Here is a 20,012-nt window from a genome sequence, read left to right on the forward strand (position 1 = left end):
AATGACCCGAATGCAGCAAACTTCCCCCTAATAAACCCTGATTCTGTTATTTCTTGTCTGGACCTAGGGTAACTTGGGAATGCAGATTGTTAGAGCTTAAACATGTAGATGCTGAAAAACAGAAACCTGCAGGCAGGTTTTGTTACAGCCATTTAAATGGATTAACTCCAATACAGACAAAGTTGGTTACTCTATTTATTTCCCCCTGCCCTGTTTTAATGCGTATTATCTTACTTCCTGCAATCCCAGTGGCACAGAAATCAAGCATCTCCTCATTAAAATGCAGAGCTAATAATTTTGGCATCCTCTGTACAATAAGCAGCTTTATTTGAGATTGCACTTAGCCTACATTTTGTACCATAGACAGCTTCACAAAGTAAAGCAAGATATATAGTGGCCAAATAAAAGATGAAAGGAGCAGGTTGAACCTTTCAGGCACAGGGATTTTTTGGCTACAAGGTCTGCCAGGACTACACTGTCCTTGTGGTCATTAACAGAACAAGGTTTTCAGGTTTAAAGTTTTTATTAGACTTTCCTGATACTAACAGTATACACACAATTGAGATCTTGATTTTTGTGTAAAATGGCTAACTAGTGCTGTTCATATCTTTATAAATGGTCCTTAATGTTTATAAATTTGCAGGTTAGAAAGGAAACAAGACTCAGATGGCCTGGATCATGCAATGAATCAATTAACCTGGGGTACATATAAGTGGGAGGGAGAAGTTCCTAGTTAATTAAGTCTGTTTTGGAAGAAAGTGTGGTTTTGCTTGTTTTTGATATTGGGGTGGGTTTTTTTCCTCCCTATGTTGCTGGTTGTTGTAAAAATGAATCTTTTCACACTGCTCCTGACTTGCTGCTTTACTGGATAGACTTGGAGGACAAACAGGTTTGTTAATTTTTTTTTCATTTTTAAATTTTTTTTGTCTTTACTATGGTCTGTGTGTGTGTTTTCATGTAAATTGTTCATTCCAATTCTTCCTTTGCATGGAGCAAAAACAAGTACCTGAATGGTCTCCAAGAATACTCAGGAACAGTCTTCCTGTCCTGTAACTCTTCAGTGGATGGAATGTTGATATCTATGTGTAGAAAATCATGGTATCAGAGGGATCTGTAAACTACAGTCAGCTCTTGCTGGTTACAGTGCTGTTTTGAAAGTTCTCCTAAGCTTAAATCTGTTAACTTTGCATGAGGAAATCATGTGACAGAAAGAGATATGCTTTTTGAATTTTTTTTTTTTTCTGTTTTCAAGCTGTGGACACACTGACTCCTTCTCACCTGGTTCTTAGATGCTGTCCCCTCACCTGTGAAGTTACTCTCTGAAAATCACTTTGGCTATCTGTTGTGCTTTATATGGCTGCTCCTGACTTTGTTTTTAGCACTAAATTATCTATGACAAGCTATCCAGTAAGTAGTTATCTTAATACATGTTAACTTTTCCTTTGGTTTTATGGATCATGTGGACTGCTCCTTCAAATGCAGCTTCCAACTTTTTGACTAACACTCCAGTTTGTCGGGTTCCACGTGATCCTCCAGATGCAACTGTTCCATCGCTGTTATCAGCTCCAGATTAGCAGGGATATTGGTTTGCATTCATCAGAAGTATTCTTGGCATTTACCAACTTGTGTTTCAGAATGTGGCTTATCAGTTATCCCCACATCTTCCCTACAAATGTAAACTTGTGCTAATAGCCTTTTGCAGGTGTGGTCTAACAATCACAGGTCCCTGCCTTGCATATTCTTTCTCATATAATTTCATACTTGTTTATCTGCTCCTAGAATTTTATCCTCACTATAGTCCACCAACTTTCTCAGCCCTTGTTTATAATTTAATGTGGAGAATACCTTCAGCTGGGGAAAAACAACGGTTTCTACTTTGGGTTTTATTAACAAGTGAGGAGGCTTGAAGAGGATATAACACCACTGATACAAACAACAGACTCTGAAACAAAACTGTTTTCTGCAAACCAATGTACATTCCCTTTCATAGGATGCTGGTTGGGTTGAAGTTGGTCTCTGGATTTCATGGTTATTTCTCCTCATGTAGAGTTATTTGTAGGATGTGAAAAAATCCAGAAGAATTCTTTCATACTATGAACGTGCTTTATCACTTTAAATGACACTGAACCTGTGGTCCTTCACTTTTCAGTACTGAGATCTGAATAATTTTAGTTTTGGGCAACTCTTGGAAGACAACATAAAAATTTGTTCTGGTATGACTGTAGGTGGCAACTACATCAGCTGTGTAGGTCTTCAATGCTTATTTTAAAAGGCACTCACAACATCTTTAGACCTTACCTTCAGATTGGGATGCTTATGCTGCAAGCCAGCTATAGGAAAGTGTATGTAGCTCAAACTTCATTAGGCATCATCAGCAATATATAATTGGAGTGGCAGTAGGTGTATAAACAAACTTGATATTATGGTACCCAGATTTCCCTTTAGCAGCTATCCTGAAAAAGCTATTGACCTGGAAAGCTAGTATTTGATTAAAGAGATGCTCATAAACCATGTAAACAAACCTATCTTTTCCAAACCAAATTTACTGCTTAAACAGGAATGGGTTTCTCAGGGTGATACTGCTTTCTTTAGACTTTTTAGCTGAGAGGGGATCTCTTCAAAACTTAAATTAATTTACAAGCATATATGAGTTGATCCAGTTGTATATAAAGCTGCATGATGTGCAGTCTCAGAGATCTGTGCTGTCTAAAGAACAGCTTAAAAAGTTTCTTAAAGTACTGGAAGATCCTTAAGTGACTGATACAATAGAAACATGGACGGTTCAGTGGCTGAACATGTTTTCCCAAGAACAGAGTGGGATCAGACCCCTTCCCTCCTACACACAGACATACCACAGTGCTAAAGCAGACAGATTTTACCTGGTTTGTAGGGCAGCTGGTTTATGGAGAACAGCTTTGGTGTACTGTAGCTGCTCTCTGCTTCACACACTCTATGTAAGACTTGATCAGCTCCCACTCAGAAGCTGTTATTTTTCTCCTGTTACACATGCTGTCCAAGAAAAAAAGCTGTGTGTTACAGCTATACATGATCCCATCCTCTCATAAAGACCTTTTCTTAACTATTTTAAAGTAATATCTCTGACTGAGAAAAAAAAAATAGATGCCACTTTGAGAGTGGGTAAAAAAACTATAGCCAGGTGTTTTTGAATTAGAAATTCAACAGGTTGGGCCTGAGTATCAAGCTCCCCAGCAAAGCACTGGGAAAACTGACAATCAGTAGGGTAACATAAAGAAAATGCCAGATTTCCAGTGTCAAAAAGAATGATTTGTGCATTAACAGAATGTGTCTTTTGTTACTATTATCAGCATGAGTCTCCTTTTCCTAGACAGTAATGATGTGAATCTGAGCTTTGGTAATAACACTGAATAAGGCAAGTCTTAAACAGATTGAATTAATAGGAATCCAATGTTCCAAACAGATCTCATGTTAACATTCATCTTGCATTTTCTCATAATTTAACTCTGTTATTTCTAGTGATCTCTCTTCCCTAGAACTTGGATGTCTTTTCAACTGACTTGAGGCAGAGTGGAATCTCTGGTCTGTCGCTACTGTAGAATGTACTGTTTTTCAGAATAGCCAGTATTCTGTTTACACCTCCATAGCTTTTAATGAGAAAGGAAAAATTACCCTTATCTGCAGTGATAAGGACCTCCTTGGAAGGTCACAGCATTTCTGAAAAAAACAGCTCAGTGACCACCTAGGCTGACTGACTCAGTGAAACAGCCCCAATTTCTACTTGCTTTCAAATACCATTATCTTTGCAGTAACTTTAAATATTCCCAAGGTTAGACAGTATGATTCAATCTGTTAAATACTACACCATTGCCTCTAAGAATTGGAATCCTCCCCTTCCCAAGACATGCTTCTTCCAATTCTGAAGGGAAATGGTGCTAATTAGCTATATTATTAAGATATTACATCCTAATTCACTATAGTACCTTCCTTTTAAGGAGAGCTAGCTAATTGCAGGACCAGAGTTCTTATATAGACAGTGAACAATCATCCTGGTTAACAGCTTGGCTCATGTGCACTGCCAAGAAATCCCAGGCTAGACAATGAATTTATGTTTGTCAGTTTTCTTTTGATTTCACCAAATGACAATGGTGTCTGTAATACAATTAATGCAATTGAAAATGCAATGTGGTATAGGGTCTGTCTGTACAATGTGGCTATACCTGAAGCACTTTTACATAGCAGTAGAATACTTGCAGAATCACAGACTTCAGCATGAATTGATTTGATCAGAATCTGTAAGTGGTTTTGCTTCTCAGCTCTCTGCTGCAGGTATCCAGATTTTCCTCTAGCACCCATATTTACCTGGATATCACAGAATCATCAAGGTTGGAACAGATCTTCAAGATCATCTAGTCCAACCATCAATGTAAATCACCATAGCCACCCCTAAACAAAGTGGATGTGTGTCTATTAGCCTCAGCAGAGATTGCAAAGCACATTCAGATCAAGGATTTTTTGATGATTACACTCAAAGGAGTTCTGCTTGAAGGAAGGATTTTCTCTTTTACTTCACAGGGTGCTCACCCTCTATCAGCTTCTGGTACATCCAGACAGAGGTGAGGAAGCTTGTACAATTAGCCCCCAGATCTGAAAATGCAGTAGCAAAGAGATAAAAACCTGTGTATTTCCCCTTTTCTGTGTCTGATGCCACAGAGAGCCTGTCTGAGGTTTAGGCAGGTTTGGATCAGTAGTTCAATACTTCAAAGACTCTGGAAAGAAAAGTCAGTCCCAGAGTTGTGTAGCCATCTAAATTACTTACAGCCTCCTTATGGCTTCTAAAACACTAGTTTTTCATCCCTGATCACTTCCAAGCTGGAATACATTAGGAAGAAACTATCTTCCCTGCTCCTCTAAAGACTCTCTGCTTTACTGTGATCTATATACCTTTCAATACCAACAACAAAATTAGTCATCTTTTTAATCTTTCTTGGGGTTTGAAGGTTTGATTTGAGACCAGAAATAGAATTCCCTCTTCTCTTCCCATGGCTGTGTTTCTGAATGTTTATCCTTTATTATGCTTATCTACATCACCCATCTTGAGAGGAAACAGTAATAAGAAAAATAGTTGTGAATTTTCAATAGAAGAGGTTTAACAAGGAGACAGGAACTTTTTTTTTCCATACTGCTTCTTACACATGGCTTTGATTATCAGCATAAGAATGTCATTTTAGCCAAACCTTGTCCATAAACCCAATACAAAAAGGAAAATGTGGTTTCTAACCTGTACTAACTGAGCCAATAGCAAAATCCTGGCATACTGGCAAATTTTGCAGTTGTATTCCCCATCAGCTGGTGAGTGTGAATGTTCCATGGGTGGAACACATGGGGTTATAAGAGGCACAGTGGGAATGGGACATGCAAGGACATATTATCAATATTGGCTTATCTTCTCTTCCCAGCAACAGAAGCTGCTGAGATCTGAAGAGCTGCACCTTCATGCTTTTGCTCAATGCTGCATACACTTCAATCCCACTGTCACTGTGCTATTTGCTGCAATTTGCAGATGGGCAACTTGCTCAGAATGGCAGGCTGGAAAACCCATCATGCCACAAAATCTTCTTCCCCTTCAGTGCAGTAAGATTACTATTTAAGTATGAACAGGCTCAACCTTTTGGCACCTGTCAAGAACTTTAAAGGTCACTTAATACAGGAATTTTCAATGCATTTTCTGTTGAGTTGGAAGCAGTTCCAGCACAGAGCATTGTAAGCCACCTTAGTACAGGTACTTTCTAGGCGTATGTTTTGCTTCAGAGCATGGCACTGCTTCTGTGTGCTCATTACTGAAGCACTACACTCAGCAATATTGAAAAGTGGGCCAGGGAGCTGCACCTAACAGCAGGCTCACAAGTCACCCTTTCTTCACAGTAAGATCTGCCCCAGATCAGCCAACACATCTCACACCAAGATCTTTTTGCCCTCTAATATTTCCTCTGCTCTTCATCAGACTTCTCTGTCCTCATGTCTTGTAAAACCCTCTAATGTCCACACTCCAGTTCCCTGGTTTTCATGACTGCATCCATAGGTAACTGGTGGATGATCTATGTCCTGCAGACTTTGAAATCTCTCTCCTCCTGCTATCAGTGCAACTCTTCAGACATACAGAGTGTATTTTCCTAATACCAAACTCCCAAAATTTCTCTTTCAAGTGACACCTGGGACATGCAGTGTTGTATAAACTTGTGCCAAAATTATAAGGTTCTCACTACCGTCCATTAAAATTTATATACAGAGGATAGATTATGGAAAAACTTGCATAGAAGGGCAGATAAATCAGATAAATAGACTCCACAGAGGAAGAAGATGTCAAGGGGAAACATGTCTATATCTTAGGCTGGTGGACACTCACTGACTGACCACATTGACATTTCCCCTTTGGAAATCACATGAGCAAAACAGACTGCAAGACCATACAAATTATTAAGCAAAATTAATGACTTTCGGTTCTGTATTTAAATGTCAGCCTTTTTCCTAATGTAGCAACAAGGTTTCATACATACAGATTGCAAGTCAGGCAGATGATGGTACCTTTGTCTTACGGTAGAAAAATGTGAGATAACTGGAACACCTCCTGAATGAGTAGCGCGTGTCCTACAGCACCACCTAGCAGGCTAATTTAGAAGTGGTCGCTATCCCTAGATCTCTGACTATAACGAGGTGTATGCACATCAAAAACAGGGTGCACTTCAGTCTTGTTTCACTTTCCTTGGTGTAACACCTGCTTCTTGAAATCAGAACCGTGCCAACATGGTGATTAGTACAGCTGGGGTGTTTTTCCCAATCGTATTTATTATAAACCTCTTAAGAGAAACCATAGTAAAAAGGCAATGCCAGATTTTTGAGGTTTAGTGTAAGAAATCTTTATTTTCTAGATCTCTCCAGCTGGTGCAGAAGCACCTTTCAAAGTCAGATTTCACAAACCCACCCAACCCTCTCTCCATATTCACCAGCAGGGTAAGTAAGTCTTAGTGTGATGAGGGATTTTAAAAGCCTGAGAGTTTCTGTGTGTTTCAGTTAGTGGGAGTCTGTTGTCCATCATCACCTACATACACTTTTTCTTTGTACATCAGCATGAAGTATGAACATCAACGCCAAGTTACAAATTTTAAGTTTTGAAGCTTCATGCTGAGGACGCAGACCAAAGACTGTAACAGCTTTTTGTTGTTATGTAAAGAGGGAGGTGAAGCTTTTTTTTGTTGCTGTTTTTTTTTTTTTTTTTTTTCTTCTGGCTGCCACATACCTTATTAAAGCCTTGGCACTTCTCAGAGTTTTCAATGCTCCCATTTTGCTTGATAACCTAGCAGAAAATGATGCCTTTTTGTCTGTTACTATGTTTTCTGCTAATAGTGAGATAAACATGGTGTGTAAGAGGGTCTGATGGATGACAGAGCTTGCAATAAGCAGCTCACAGGGGGAAATGGTGAAAAAGGTGGGATCTTTCCTCTGGCTTCACCCTTTGGGTGGCAGCAAACTATTAATCTGCCTTGCCATGCTGCATAAAACCATAACCTAAGGGTAGAACTGTGCCCAGTTATGAAGGAGTGTGTTTTCTTAGCAATTAGCAACCTGTTTATTGGAAGTTAAAACCAAGGTTGTCATTACCAGCTTCTTTTCACAACAGACTATGCCTAGCCAGGCCTGTTTAGCACTAGCATTTCTAAAAATCAGATCATATACTAGGAAAAACATAGGATAAATGTCTTCATTAGGATATCTTCATGAAAGTCCTAAAACACCCCATTATTTTGAATGAGAACTCCTAACTATTCAGTTTACAATATTAATCCTTTCAAGTGAATGCAAATGTCAGGCTAAAATGTTTGGGAACTAAACCTTTACCGGTAAGAAATGCTTCAATCAGGGGCATTCCTTTAGAAAGGAAACAAGATTTGTCAAAATTAATCATAAATAGAAAGAACAGCTTGCTTTTATTTCTAATCTGTTGCCTCTCAATCCATTACCCAGCATAATTTCCATTTGGATAGAGAAAAATTATTACCTTATAATAATGTATTAATAACATTAATAATGCGTGGTGTGAAGGGACACTTTAAAACAATCATCCAGCATGACTGCAAACTTCCTATAAATGAGACAAAGCCAACTTTTTACTATCCCCTTCTCAAATAAAATCATAGTCCTGCCAAAAGCTACTCTCTATTCTTGTTTTGCAAGGATGCACATCCCAGGGGCACGGCTGGACTTCCCAGAGCCCTGCCCTCGGATGGCAGTGCTTCCAAAGGGTGCTGCTCTGCCACCCACCTCCTCTGCAGTTCACATCTTTCCAGGGCTCTCTGAGTGCCCAGCAACAAATCCACACGGGTTTGTTGAGAAACTACACCGGCCATCTGCTTTGAGCAAACAGTAACTGTAAAGCAAATTAAAAAATCCCCGCATGTGTTATTTTCCCATTAGGAATGACAGAGAAAACAAATCCTACACCACGGATGCCAACTCCGCCACTTGCTGCCTTCCCGGCAAGCATTCCTGCCCTGCAGTGGAGACGACTGTGTTAATAACACAGATATAAACTATTTTGCAGGAAGAACACTGGGAGTTACAGCACAGAACACAAGCGCACAGAATTAATTTCTGACGCGGGGAAGAGCGGCAGTACCCGCCTCATGCTGCGGCTGCCCCTGGAGGGCTGGGCGTGGGTGTCTCTTGCTCTTCGCCTGCAGGGGCAGCGGGTGCGATCCCACCCTGGCTCCGTCTGGGTCCGTTCTCCTGAGGCCAGGCTGGGGCTGTGACAGAGCAGCAGCACCGGGCCGTTCTGAGGGGAACCTGGTAAGGCTGGGCTGGGGCTGTGTCAGAGCAGCAGCCAGGCCGCTCTGAGGGGAACCTCACCCCTCCCGTCCGCCATGGCGCCTCCGCCCGCCCCTTCCGCCCGCAGCCCCGCCTCGGCCCTGGACCCGCGGTAGGTGCTGGGCGGGCGGGGGTCGGGTGGTTCCCGGGGCGGGACCCCGTAGTTGTGAATTTCTACCACCCTCCTTCTTTATATTTTTAATTTTCATGACATCCCGAGCCCTGGAGGCAGGCCCGGCCCGCGTCCCGTCTCCTGATTGATCGTGCTTTAAGCCGGGTTTTCTCCTCGGCTACGTGTGATTTTAAAGTACTCAGTTCAGTAACACACACGTGTTATGGCCAGACCTGCCTGAATGTCCCCCATCTGAACTTCAGCTCTTACAGTTCTCTGGGTTCAGTGAGAATTAAGTGCCCGTGACACCACAGGGAGCGAAAGTACTTCAGCATTTGGGGGAGGCCGCTGTGTAAGCGTGGTGGAGGCTTCATGGTTACTAAACGATTAAATTTGCAGTATATGGGCCATATAAATTGCCTTGCAATTTCCGGTTGCTTTCCTCATACATAAATTGCACAAAGTTTATGGATAAAAATAAAGATGCCATACCCGATTAGGGTTGCAGTGGGATATATGCAGGAGTTGAGCATCTGCACTGACCTTGGGGAAGGTTTGAAAGTATAAATGCTAAAATGTGTTGTGGGCAGTTTTCCATTTATTTTCCTGAGTATTGACTGTTACAAGAAAACAAATACTCAGTGGCATTTCCTGCTTACTTTTGCGTTTGACATGCAAGATCACATTTGATCATGCAAGAAAGGAGTTTGTTTTCATTTGGTAATGCAAGAAAGGAGAATAGAGTTTTCAGTGTGGTCTGTCCTTGTGGATATAAGCTGAAGAGGGACTTTTTTCCTTGCAGCATTTCTAATCTTAAAACTATGTTAGCCAGCTCCAGTGAGAGGGCATTCTCTGACAGAAGAAACCTGTACAGTCCCTGCCTCAGCTTCACATGAGGATCAAGTGATAGGCTCCCTACAGTCATCCCCTTAGAAGTGCTTCTCCCTGCACTGTAAATGACATCACCTTTTCAATCAGATCTAGAGTACCAGGTTTGCTTAGAGTGGTCATTTAAGTATTACCATTTCCTAGTTTTTAGTTCTATTATCAAGATTTTCTCCTGAAATTTGGTTTCATCCAAATTTCAGGAGAAGCCCGAAGTTTCAGCCAAGCTCTTGGCTCTTTAGCATGTTTTTCTTAAATAATATTATCAAAAACCTCACCATTTCTGTCTTCAGCAGAATGTAAGAATATAACTGGTTATTACACTAAGAAATGTATATTAAATTAATGTATGGTTACATACATCATTGTTTTTATTAAGCACTCAGTGTGTGTTCAGTGCAGCATAAACATTAAACAAGATAATTCTTCCCCCGGTGAATTTACAGTCCCAAAGATCTTCATAGGAAGGAGTAGTAATAATATATCATTAGCACACCATCTTTAAATTAATCTCTTTTTCTTTCCCTGTGGTTAACACTCATTTGCTGTTGATCATGACTGGTGTATCCTGGCACATCCTGTAGTGCTGTTTGATGATGTTACAGAGCCCCGTTGTCCACTCTACCCCTCTGTGAGAAGTTCTTGTTCCGCACATGTGGAAGGAGAGCATATGTCCCTGCTTCAGCTGCTGCCATACAAAGCCCAGCAGCAGAGACCCACCTTTGATGGTACTCCACGCTAAGACTTTGGTTGTTGTATCAAAGCACAATTTCCTCCTGCCACCTCAGCTTCCTGTGAGGACAGCTGGAAACACTCGTGTCTTTAACAGCTGCAGCAAGATTCTATGAAGCTCGTTGTTAAAGCCCTGAGAGAAGAGACTCTGCAAATGGAAAGAGTGGCATCCAGTTTTCACTGATTTCTGTTGGATTTAGGTGCCTAATTCACTTCTATACATACCTTCATAGTAGCATCATTCTAGGTGGGAATTCTATAGCCAATAGAATTTATTTTAAGAAGAAATTGGAGCTTTCCTGAGCAGAGCATGTAATATGGCTTGGATCAGAAAAAGAACTGATGCTTCCCAAGGGAAGCAGGACTCTTGAACTGAACAAGTTGGCAGGTTTGAAAGTTTTTAAGTTTATTTGCTTATTTAAGGAGTCACAATGTAGTTGTAAGCCCTGAAACAACTTATGTCCCAGTTTCTTCTCTAGATTGAACATAGTATTTGTCAGAAAAATTATTTCAGAGACAAATTTTTAAAAGTTAAAGCTACTGAAAGCATGCTGCTTTCTGAAAATAGCTTTTTGCTGAGTAAGCTGGAACCACTGCCTGGAAGTTGAAATCTGAAAGAAAAGAAAAAAAAACAGTGTAGAAAAAACACATGCTGTTTCTTGTTGATTTTTGGTTGGTTGGTTGTTTTTTTCTGTTATTTGGGGTTTTTTTTCACTAGTGAGCTTGACTATCAGAACAAACTCCTAAACGAAAATTCTGCCTCCTGAAATTTTTCAAATCAAAATGTGATCCTGTTTTGAAAGTCGTAGTCAAACTCAGCTTATTGGATTTTATTATTCAGGTTACTGATTTTTGCACTGTAGAGGAGGTGGGCATAGACTGATCTAATTATTGGCTCCTTCTGAGCTCAGTACCTATAGACTGTATAGTGGAAGGCAAGAGTGGGATTGTGCTAGCAAAGACTAGACAAGTATGTTGGGTAAATACAGGGTGGGTATTGATTGCTGGGGGAGCTTTAGTGTTGTCTTTATTGCGGTAAATTGATTTACTGGAGGAAAGTGAGAAATTAATTCTTCATATCAATCATCCTGTGTTGCAAGGCCCAGAAATGATTGCATATCTCTTCCTCTGTAAAGATGTTTTGTTAATGTAAAAAAATGTTTCTTTGGTTATTGTGCTCTGCTTCTTCTCATGTTTTTTGTTTTGGTTGTTTGGGGTTTTTTTCATGCTAGAGAGATGACAAACCTATTTATGCAGACTTTAATTCCCGATTTTGTGTCACGAACAGGTTAGGATTTGACTATGGCAGTGCGGTTTCTGCGGAAGGCATCTGTGTGGTTAAAGAAGCACAAGATCACTGTGGTGGCCGTTTCTTGCATGGGACTGCTTGGCACTAACCTTTCCTATCATGTGTTTCCTGAGCAGACGTTCAGACTGTTGCACGAGGGCTGGTCAGAGGGGCAGCCAGCTGAGCTTTCCAAGCAGCTCTGTGGTGTGTTTCAGGATGTCCTTCAGGATACTGGTGTGAAGTCCACTGACTCCTACACAGCCTTTGCAGCTTCTGGCTTCCACCCTGTGAGCGCTGGAATTCCCTGGCTGCCCTCAGGCTCTTTGGTGGGCATCCCACCTAATTTTGATAGCACCGCTGAGGATAAAAAAGGAATAGTCAACCATGTTGTTGTAATAAATGGCAAGGAAGTAGACTGGGAGAGCAGTGAAAGTGTGGCTTTGAAAGAAGCTCTCACATTTTCCCTTAATGCTCAGAAGTTTGCCATTGCCAGAGAAGTTGTGTATTTGCAGTCTGCCAGCCCTTTAGTGAGTGCAGCTGTGGCTCCAACTTGCTTGGCTGGGACGTTTGTCTGTGGGAGAGCTCTAAAGCTGCTTCTGGGGTTATCCACGGGCCCTGTGATCCTCCGCAGCCTCTGTAACCTTGTTACTGCCATGGGAGGACTGCTCTGCTTCTATGTCTCTTCTGATGCTGTCACCTATCACCTGGACTGCAAGGCCGACAGGAAGGCAGCCAGGCTTTCCAAGGACTACGCCAGAGGTGGCCTTGAATTCTATGATAAAATCTTGTCCCGCAACAGGATTTTTCGTGGTCTGATGGGCAAACAAGGGATGAAAATGTATGCCCCGAGTGGTAACCTTTTCCCAAGGCACTGGTTCAGAATAAAGTATACACCATACACTTACCGGAGAACTTTGATTCTTAATATTTTAAGAGAGCTTGAGGCATCAGATGGGAGTGCTTGAATTTTAAACTTGTGAATTATGTATTTTGGAACACCGCTGTGCTGGTTTTTTGGGGTTTTTTTGTTGTGTTTTTTTCCTTCCGTATCTTCATTAGAATTTTGGGGTTTATTTTTGCATGTAGTTCAGGAAGAGTTATTGCACGTTCCTTGAATAAAGAATTCTCTCTTAAAATATTAAAGACTTGCTTCCAAAGTGCTCAGTTCTGTGTGCATCTCAAATCACAAGATTGCTGAGAAGGGAAACTTTTCAGATGCTGATCTGGAAGTTCTGCTGTGCTGCATTGCCCTCCTGCCACTTCAGTCTGGCAAATTGGAAGGGGCAAGTCCAGCAGAGAGTTTTAGGATCATTATCATTTAAACTGGGGTGTTTGCTGTTTCTCCTATGGAACAACGCAAAAATATTTTAAAAAATGGGCAGTATGTATCATGTGGTTGCATAAATATCAAGATACAGAATGTTTCTGTTCTGTATAAGTTCTTGTGCTGTGTATATTCTTATGGTGCAATCACCATTCTTCAGGAGGAGACATTAGTTATGCTGCAGTTCCTACCAGTACAGATTATTACGAGCACCTGCATCATTTGCTTAAATCTAGTTCTGCTCTCTCCAGGACATGGTGACTGCAGAATCACCATGAATGTTTCCCAGGAGTGGTAGTATGTAATAGGACTGTCCTGGGTTGATTGTTTTCTCACAAGTGGGATAAGCATGTTGAGAAAAGGTTTTTCTGCTTGCTTTGGTATAGTTTTTTATTTCATTTAAAAATACATATAGATGTATGTCACCTCTTACATCAGTGAAAGCAAGGTATGAGACATAAGTCTGGCATTTGGTGCAAAAACTGGTAAGGTCTTTGATGAAATGTTGCCAAAGGAAATTGTTCTCCTCTATCTGACTGGCTTAAGAAGATTTTGTGTGGCAGGCCAGGCTTTGCCCAGGATTACTAATCTTCTGGAGAAGTCTTTAGGGCACGGGCAGTAAAATCTCTACTATAGCCTCACTTTGATTTTGAAGGTGGTAGTTCTCAAACTTTGTGGTGCTTTTCTTCGTTTCTGTTGCTGTTCCAGTAGCTCTCCCTGGTGACATCAGAGTAGTTCTCCTCACCTCTGTTGTCATTCTTAACAGCAGCTTCTATTGTTTTGTGTCTTCTCAGTCAGAGGTCTGCTGAGTGTCCTCTCTGCCCTGGCTTTGTCCTTTTTTCATCTGCTACAATAAGAACTGTCATGCCTGTGTTTGCTCAAAGCATTATTGAGTTCTGTTTTCCTTTTGAATCACATGGTGACATAAAGTTGATATTCTGGCTGCTGAAGCACTGCTGTTGCTTTCCGTTGCTGAAGCCTTGCATGTGAGATGTGTGAGTTTCCACTGAAGTAATCTGTGCCATGTGCTTCTGAAACATCACCTATTGCTTGCACTTATCCTCGTCTCATTAAGTCATGAGATGCCTCTCTGGTGCTTTTCTGACTGTAAGCCATAAAGCTCTTGTTTCTGTGTTCTTTGTGAAAGAGTTGGATAAAATTTCCTGGTCTGTGGAATAAAAAAGTGACCTTACATTTAGGCAGGAGTCTTTAAAAGCTTTGGGCTAATTTTTTTTTTACTGATCTTCCAGGTAAATCCAATATAAGACATTACAGAAGTTTATTAGTAGAGTGACACAGTGAGTCAAGACTGGAATATAATTCCTGGTTTATATAGCCTGTGATTTCAGTTCATCCTCCTGTTACTCCTTCAGAGAAGTCTAAACTCCATGAAATATTCTGAGAGAGAATATTGGCTCACTTGGTTTATGTGGTTGAAGGAGCTGCTGCTACATAAAAAGTGCAGAGAGGAAATCAAGGCCTTCTTTGAGATTTACAACAAGTAGCAGTTTAAACAAAATAAAATTAAAGTAATCTACTTGTCTTATACCACTGCTTACTGTTGCTTTTTGTCAACACTAGCCTGCAGCTAGTGTGGTTATTCTCAGGCTGTAAAGCCCCAGTGATGCTAATGGGTTTTGCAGTTGTGCACTTACTTGACTCTTACTGCTGGATTCTCCAAGAAGCTACACATATCTGTAAATGCAGTGCCCCATTTACCCTTCTTTGAACTTGCTGTGGCACAATGGTGTTGGTAAGGAGGGGCTGGCTAGCAGCAAGACACGTTCCCCTTCTTTCCAAAGACAGATTCTTGCCAAGGCTTTACATACCTCCATCTCTATATAGTTGAGCGCAGTGTCATACTGTCAATAAAGGGAAAACAGGAATTGCAATCACAACTGCTAAATAAGATTTACCCTGAACTTTGGGAATGTGCAGGTTGTCCTGGAAAAGCCTGTGTGTGTGTGTGTGTGTGTGTGTGTGTTGCGAGGTAATTGTTGCTTGCAAGATCACCCGTGCTGTTTGAAAAGCAAGAACAGCACAACTCAAATACATGGCCATGACAGTACTTATGAAAAGTCTTTTATTATACTGTGGATGTTTTTCTGTAGAACTATCACTGAAATCAAACAGGAACTCCACACACTGGTGATAAAAATGGTCTCATTTTGAGACTTCACTAGAAGCAAGCACCCCAGAATTAAAGGTGGAAATGTTCCGTACTAAGAATACACTGATGTGGAAAAGCAACTTCATTCAGTGGCCCAGAAAAGGCCAAACAAATCAGTTTGTAAATCATGTCAGTGAACAGCCTCCCCCAGCTCTGAAACTGAAAATCTGAGGAATTTGAAGAACTTGTTTTAGTATTGACTGGCTTGTCTTTTGCTGCTCAGAAAAGGCAGACTTTGAACAAATTTTTGTGTAGAAAAGCAGCAAAAGATGTTAAGCTAAAAGGAATTGCTAGGAGATGTGGATAAAAGAAGTCTAAGTCTAGAAACCATAAAAGCAGAAATGTCAGTGGAATAATGAGCTCTCATAAAAATGGATACTATCTACAGATATGAAGCTCTCTGTCTGATAAAGTGATTAAAGAATGAAGAAGTATGAGTAGCAAATGACCAAAATGAGTTGCTAGTTTAAATTTAGATAAAATCTAGTTTAAAGAGGAATTTGCTTGACTGGTTTGTTTGTGTTATTATCCTAAATATTCTAGGTAACTGAAAAGAAAATTATCCTTATAATTTCTTTTTTATATAAATGTATTCTTGCTGCTACATAAAGCTTTAGTGGGTGATGCTGCAAGAGATGAGGGTCAGCAATTCTTTGCTAAGAATTCCCACTGAAGTGCAAGAAATGTACTCCAGGGCCTGACTCATGTATTTCTTTATACTAAAAATTGCAGTTTCTCATTGTGGAGATACCTTCATCTTGTTTAATGGTCAAAAAAATAGAGTCAGAAAAGAGCAAGATTGAGAGCTGAACAGATTTCTTGAAAACAGATAAGCTGTGGAAGTCATCTGGTTACAGCAGTTCCTAAGTCAGCTGCTATGGGTATCTGGCTTCTCTAGCAGTTTACCAGAAGCAGGAGCTTCAGAGAGAGGGAAATCTCCACCCAGGTGGCACGTAAGTATATGGGCTTGCCCAGAGGGGTTCAGTGGAAGTGTAGTGGTCCTTTAGAAAACAGCCTTTCTTATTACAGTAGAGCACTGCTATCACCCCTTCTCACATTAGAGTGGTTTACAGAATTTGACAGATAAGATGGTGAGAGAGCTGACTGCAGAGCTGTGGAGCTTCTTGCCCTGCAGGGAAAGCTGATGCTGTTGGAAGAGGTGATGCTGGGAAGAGCCTACTGCTGTCGTTTTGCCCTTGGCTGTAGCAGTTGTGAAACAACCACAGTGACAAAGTGTGGCTTGCATGGGTGGGGTGTGAATTTGAATATATGAATCAAATCACCATGGCTGAAACACAGGTGGCTTTCACCAGAGGAACAAATGCAGAGGATCCATCAAGGAGTGATTACTGCTTTGTGCAGTGTGTGGGCCGTGTCCTGCAACTGTTATCTGTTCCTGTTCATTAAAAGCTCTGTGTAGCAGGTGTGATTGCATCAATATAAAAACTAGTAAGTTGCAGACAATCTGCTATCCATGCATCCAGTCCCTCCTTGATTTCACTCAGCTGGAAGTGTATATTATTGAAAGGCAGAATGCCTTTCAAGCAGAAGAATGCTAGTGTAGGAAGACATACTTAAGATCTTGGAATAAGGAGGACACCTTCAGGAAGAGAGAAATTCGGTTGTTGTCAAAATCAGACTTAAGAACAGAAAAACAATGTCATTACTCTCCAGGAATTGTTATGTTAGACAAATTAAACTGAAGGCACTGATGGATGTTTTGCTAGGCATCTTTTTCACTGAGAATATATTGATTTGTTAAGTGAGTATATTCAGGCTGTTCAAACTGCCAAATCCATAAACTGGAGAAAATTACTAAATTTTTGGCCAGAAACCAAGTCTGTTTTTCCCATCTGAATAAGTACAAGTCAAACTCTTAAGCTTCATAGCCAGAAATGAACACTGAAGTATCTCTGTTGGAAGTTTTTACTCTCCTCAGTAAGACCAAGATTGCCAAAATCTATCCAGGTCTCCAATTTTGAGAGAAAGAGTGCTCTTATAAACTCAGTTTGTGTCTAAAAATGCACTTTGATCAACACAGCCAACACAGATGTATGGGTTTTTTTTGACTCCTACCTTAGTTTTTCCATGGGAAAAACACACTGCCAGAAGAATTTGTGGTGCTCTCTGCTTGTTTTGAAACAATAATTATCCCCCAAATCATGTTTACTGGAGAACTTCCTTCTGTTTAGCTTTTTTTTTCCTTTCTCCCATGGTAGAATTCCCATCACCTGGAAAGTTGGTCCCTTTTCCAGTCCTGACCTGGTTTCTCAGAATCACTTTTTACTTTGGTCTGCAGGCGCATTACCTTGTTAATGTAGTCAAGGTGTTAACAGCTTCTTTCACTATAAATGAATAACAGGTGAAGCTGTTAACTCCTTTGTGTGTGGAAAAACTACTTCTGTAGAAGTCTTGCAAAACAGCAAATCTCATTAGGGTGACTAAGAGTATTTAGAAAACTTAAGACATTATGAGCCTGGTCCCAGGTTCACAGTTCCAGCAGTTCTTGCAGAGTGAACATGAAGAAAGGAAATGCAGTATCCAAACAGCTTTCATCCAGTAACTGTTTTAGTGGTTTAGTGCAGACCTGCTGACCTCTGGAAGCTTTGTTTCTATCATATGCTGGAACTTTTCCAGTGGGAATGTTGTTGTTTCTTCATTCTCTGTTTCATTTCCCCTTGCTCTGTTACTCTAATTGCCTCTTCTGCCTGCTGACTCATCTTACAAGCTGCTTTAGCTTGCTCAAGCAAGATTTGTGAACTTTTAAGTGCTCGCTTGCTGCTTGCACTTTCATTTGCACCTCCTACTTTTCCTACAGTACTTACCTTCCGACGACCACAGCAGCTACAATTCTTCTGTCTTTTACTACATTTAGTCTACATGTTTTTTCAGGGAAAAATGCTTTTGACTACATGAAAAATAGGCATAGTGGTTAAAGCCTTTCCTGTTTTGACACAAGAGAATAATTTAATGTTACTTTTGAAATTTCCATTTAGCATTACTTTTTAAAAGTTGTATTTCTTATTCGTTGTCTGTGTCACCCAGTTCACTTTTGATCTTAAGTTGCCTCTGTCACTTTTAAGATGCTGCTATTCCCTTTAAACCCTTAGAAACTTTGTTTCCTCTTCCTGAAAATTGCCGGGTATTACATATACTTCTGGCTAGGTGTGGTGTTGTGAGTTGAGAAATTACAACTAATGCAGTGCTATTAGCTGCTTGTACTGATGTTGACTTAGCTCAGGCACATCCATGTGCTGCCTTGGAGAACTGTGGGTTCTTACATTGCTTATATTGCCAGTTACACTGAGAACTTTATAGATGGGTTATAATCACCTGCCACTGAGCAGCAGCAGAGGGGTCTGTTGGGTTTTGTCTGCTGAAAAGAACACTTTTTTGTCAAAAGTATTGACAAAATACTTTAAATGAGTCTTGCAAGGATGAGGGGTTTGCAATGAGGAAGAAATGCGTAGGCAAAACCAAGGAAAATAATCCCACATTCCTTACAAACTCTATTGCAATTCAGTTCTACAACCAATTGCATCTGATTTCTGGGTTATCTGCTCAGTCCATCCTCAAGTAGCACCTTTTCCATCCCTTCCCAGCTTCTTGTATGCAGTCCTGTTCCAGGTACCCCAGGTAACACAAAGCTTCTGCTTCAGCCCCCTTACCCAAACCAATTCCTCGAGTGCTTCTTTGCCCTGGAAGCAGCTGCTGCTCTGCCACTGCAGATTTCACTGGAGCAGGTCCCAGTTTAAAGGAGTTGAAAACTCAGTGTGATGGTTCCCTCTCCAACTGGCACTAAGCAGCATGTGCCAGTTCAATACCACACTGGCTTTACCAGATATGCTGATCCAAAAGGTCCATGCTACTTCTTATTTCCAGCCAGAGAAAATAAAATTTTGCATAGCTCCATTACACAAAAATAATTGTCAATAGCAATGTGAATTGGCTAAGACTGAAGTTATAATTTGTGATATAAAAATCAGAAGTGGAATTTTAGAAGTGAAAACTAGTAAATTACAACAATCTAGCTATTAAGAGATTTAACTTATGTTATGTAAAGATAACACTATAATCTGCATTACTATTTTAAAGCTACATTGATTCTTAAATTAATTCCTATACAATGAAATACTGGATCAATTTCTCAGGGAAGATTGAAAATCAAGATCAAGCATGTTGTAAATAACAAGCTTGGTTTTGAAAAAAAATCACACTTTTTTTCTCCATTTTTTATTCTCCGTTTTCTGACTAGACTGGAGAAATCTATATAAATATTTCAGACAGCAGAGCATGGTAAGAATTACTCTGTAGAAAGTTTTCCTTGTAAGATCTTTTCTCATTTGGGATGAGTTTCACTGCCTCAGTGACCATGTTTTAAAAGCATGTTATATAATTCTCTGTAGATACCAATAGACAGATGTATTTATGGGTTTTGGAAACTTCATGTAATTTAGGCATAAAACTTGAAGTGTGTTTTATAGTTTCTCATTAATAATAGTTGAGAATTATGCTCATCTAAGGCAGCACACATAAATTCTTAATGTTCAGACATTCATTATATGCCTGTGATGGTTATAAGTTGCCATAGGAAAATAAAAACCAGTGATCCCAAAGATTATTATTTATATATATTCTTTTAAGCAATTGGAAAATTCTGTTT

At 40.3% G+C, this 20,012-nt stretch overlaps 1 protein-coding gene across 4 annotated transcripts; it reads left to right on the plus strand.

The window, feature by feature from the left end:
- Positions 1–735: 735 nt before the first annotated feature.
- Positions 736–14,716, plus strand: TMEM177 (transmembrane protein 177). 4 transcript variants are annotated; one of them, XM_015635574.3, is made up of 4 exons: positions 6,915–6,987; positions 8,576–8,950; positions 10,420–10,767; positions 11,856–14,716. In XM_015635574.3, the coding sequence occupies exon 4, from the start codon at positions 11,870–11,872 to the stop codon at positions 12,818–12,820; it is 951 nt and encodes a 316-aa protein (XP_015491060.1). In that variant the 5' UTR covers positions 6,915–6,987; positions 8,576–8,950; positions 10,420–10,767; positions 11,856–11,869; the 3' UTR covers positions 12,821–14,716. The 4 variants fall into 4 exon arrangements, with proteins under 4 accessions (XP_033372046.1, XP_015491061.1, XP_015491060.1 ...); XM_015635575.3 differs by lacking the exon at positions 10,420–10,767 and having other exon boundaries at positions 6,914–6,987; XM_033516155.1 differs by lacking the exons at positions 6,915–6,987; positions 8,576–8,950; positions 10,420–10,767 and adding an exon at positions 736–889.
- The last annotated feature ends 5,296 nt before the right edge of the window (positions 14,717–20,012 follow it).

This window comes from Parus major, chromosome 7 (assembly GCF_001522545.3).
Source record: "Parus major isolate Abel chromosome 7, Parus_major1.1, whole genome shotgun sequence".
Lineage (NCBI taxonomy): Eukaryota > Metazoa > Chordata > Aves > Passeriformes > Paridae > Parus > Parus major.

Bases quoted from the DNA above. Each gene is read 5' to 3' on its own strand.
- TMEM177 (XM_033516155.1), top strand. From the start codon at position 11,870: ATGGCAGTGCGGTTTCTGCGGAAGGCATCTGTGTGGTTAAAGAAGCAC.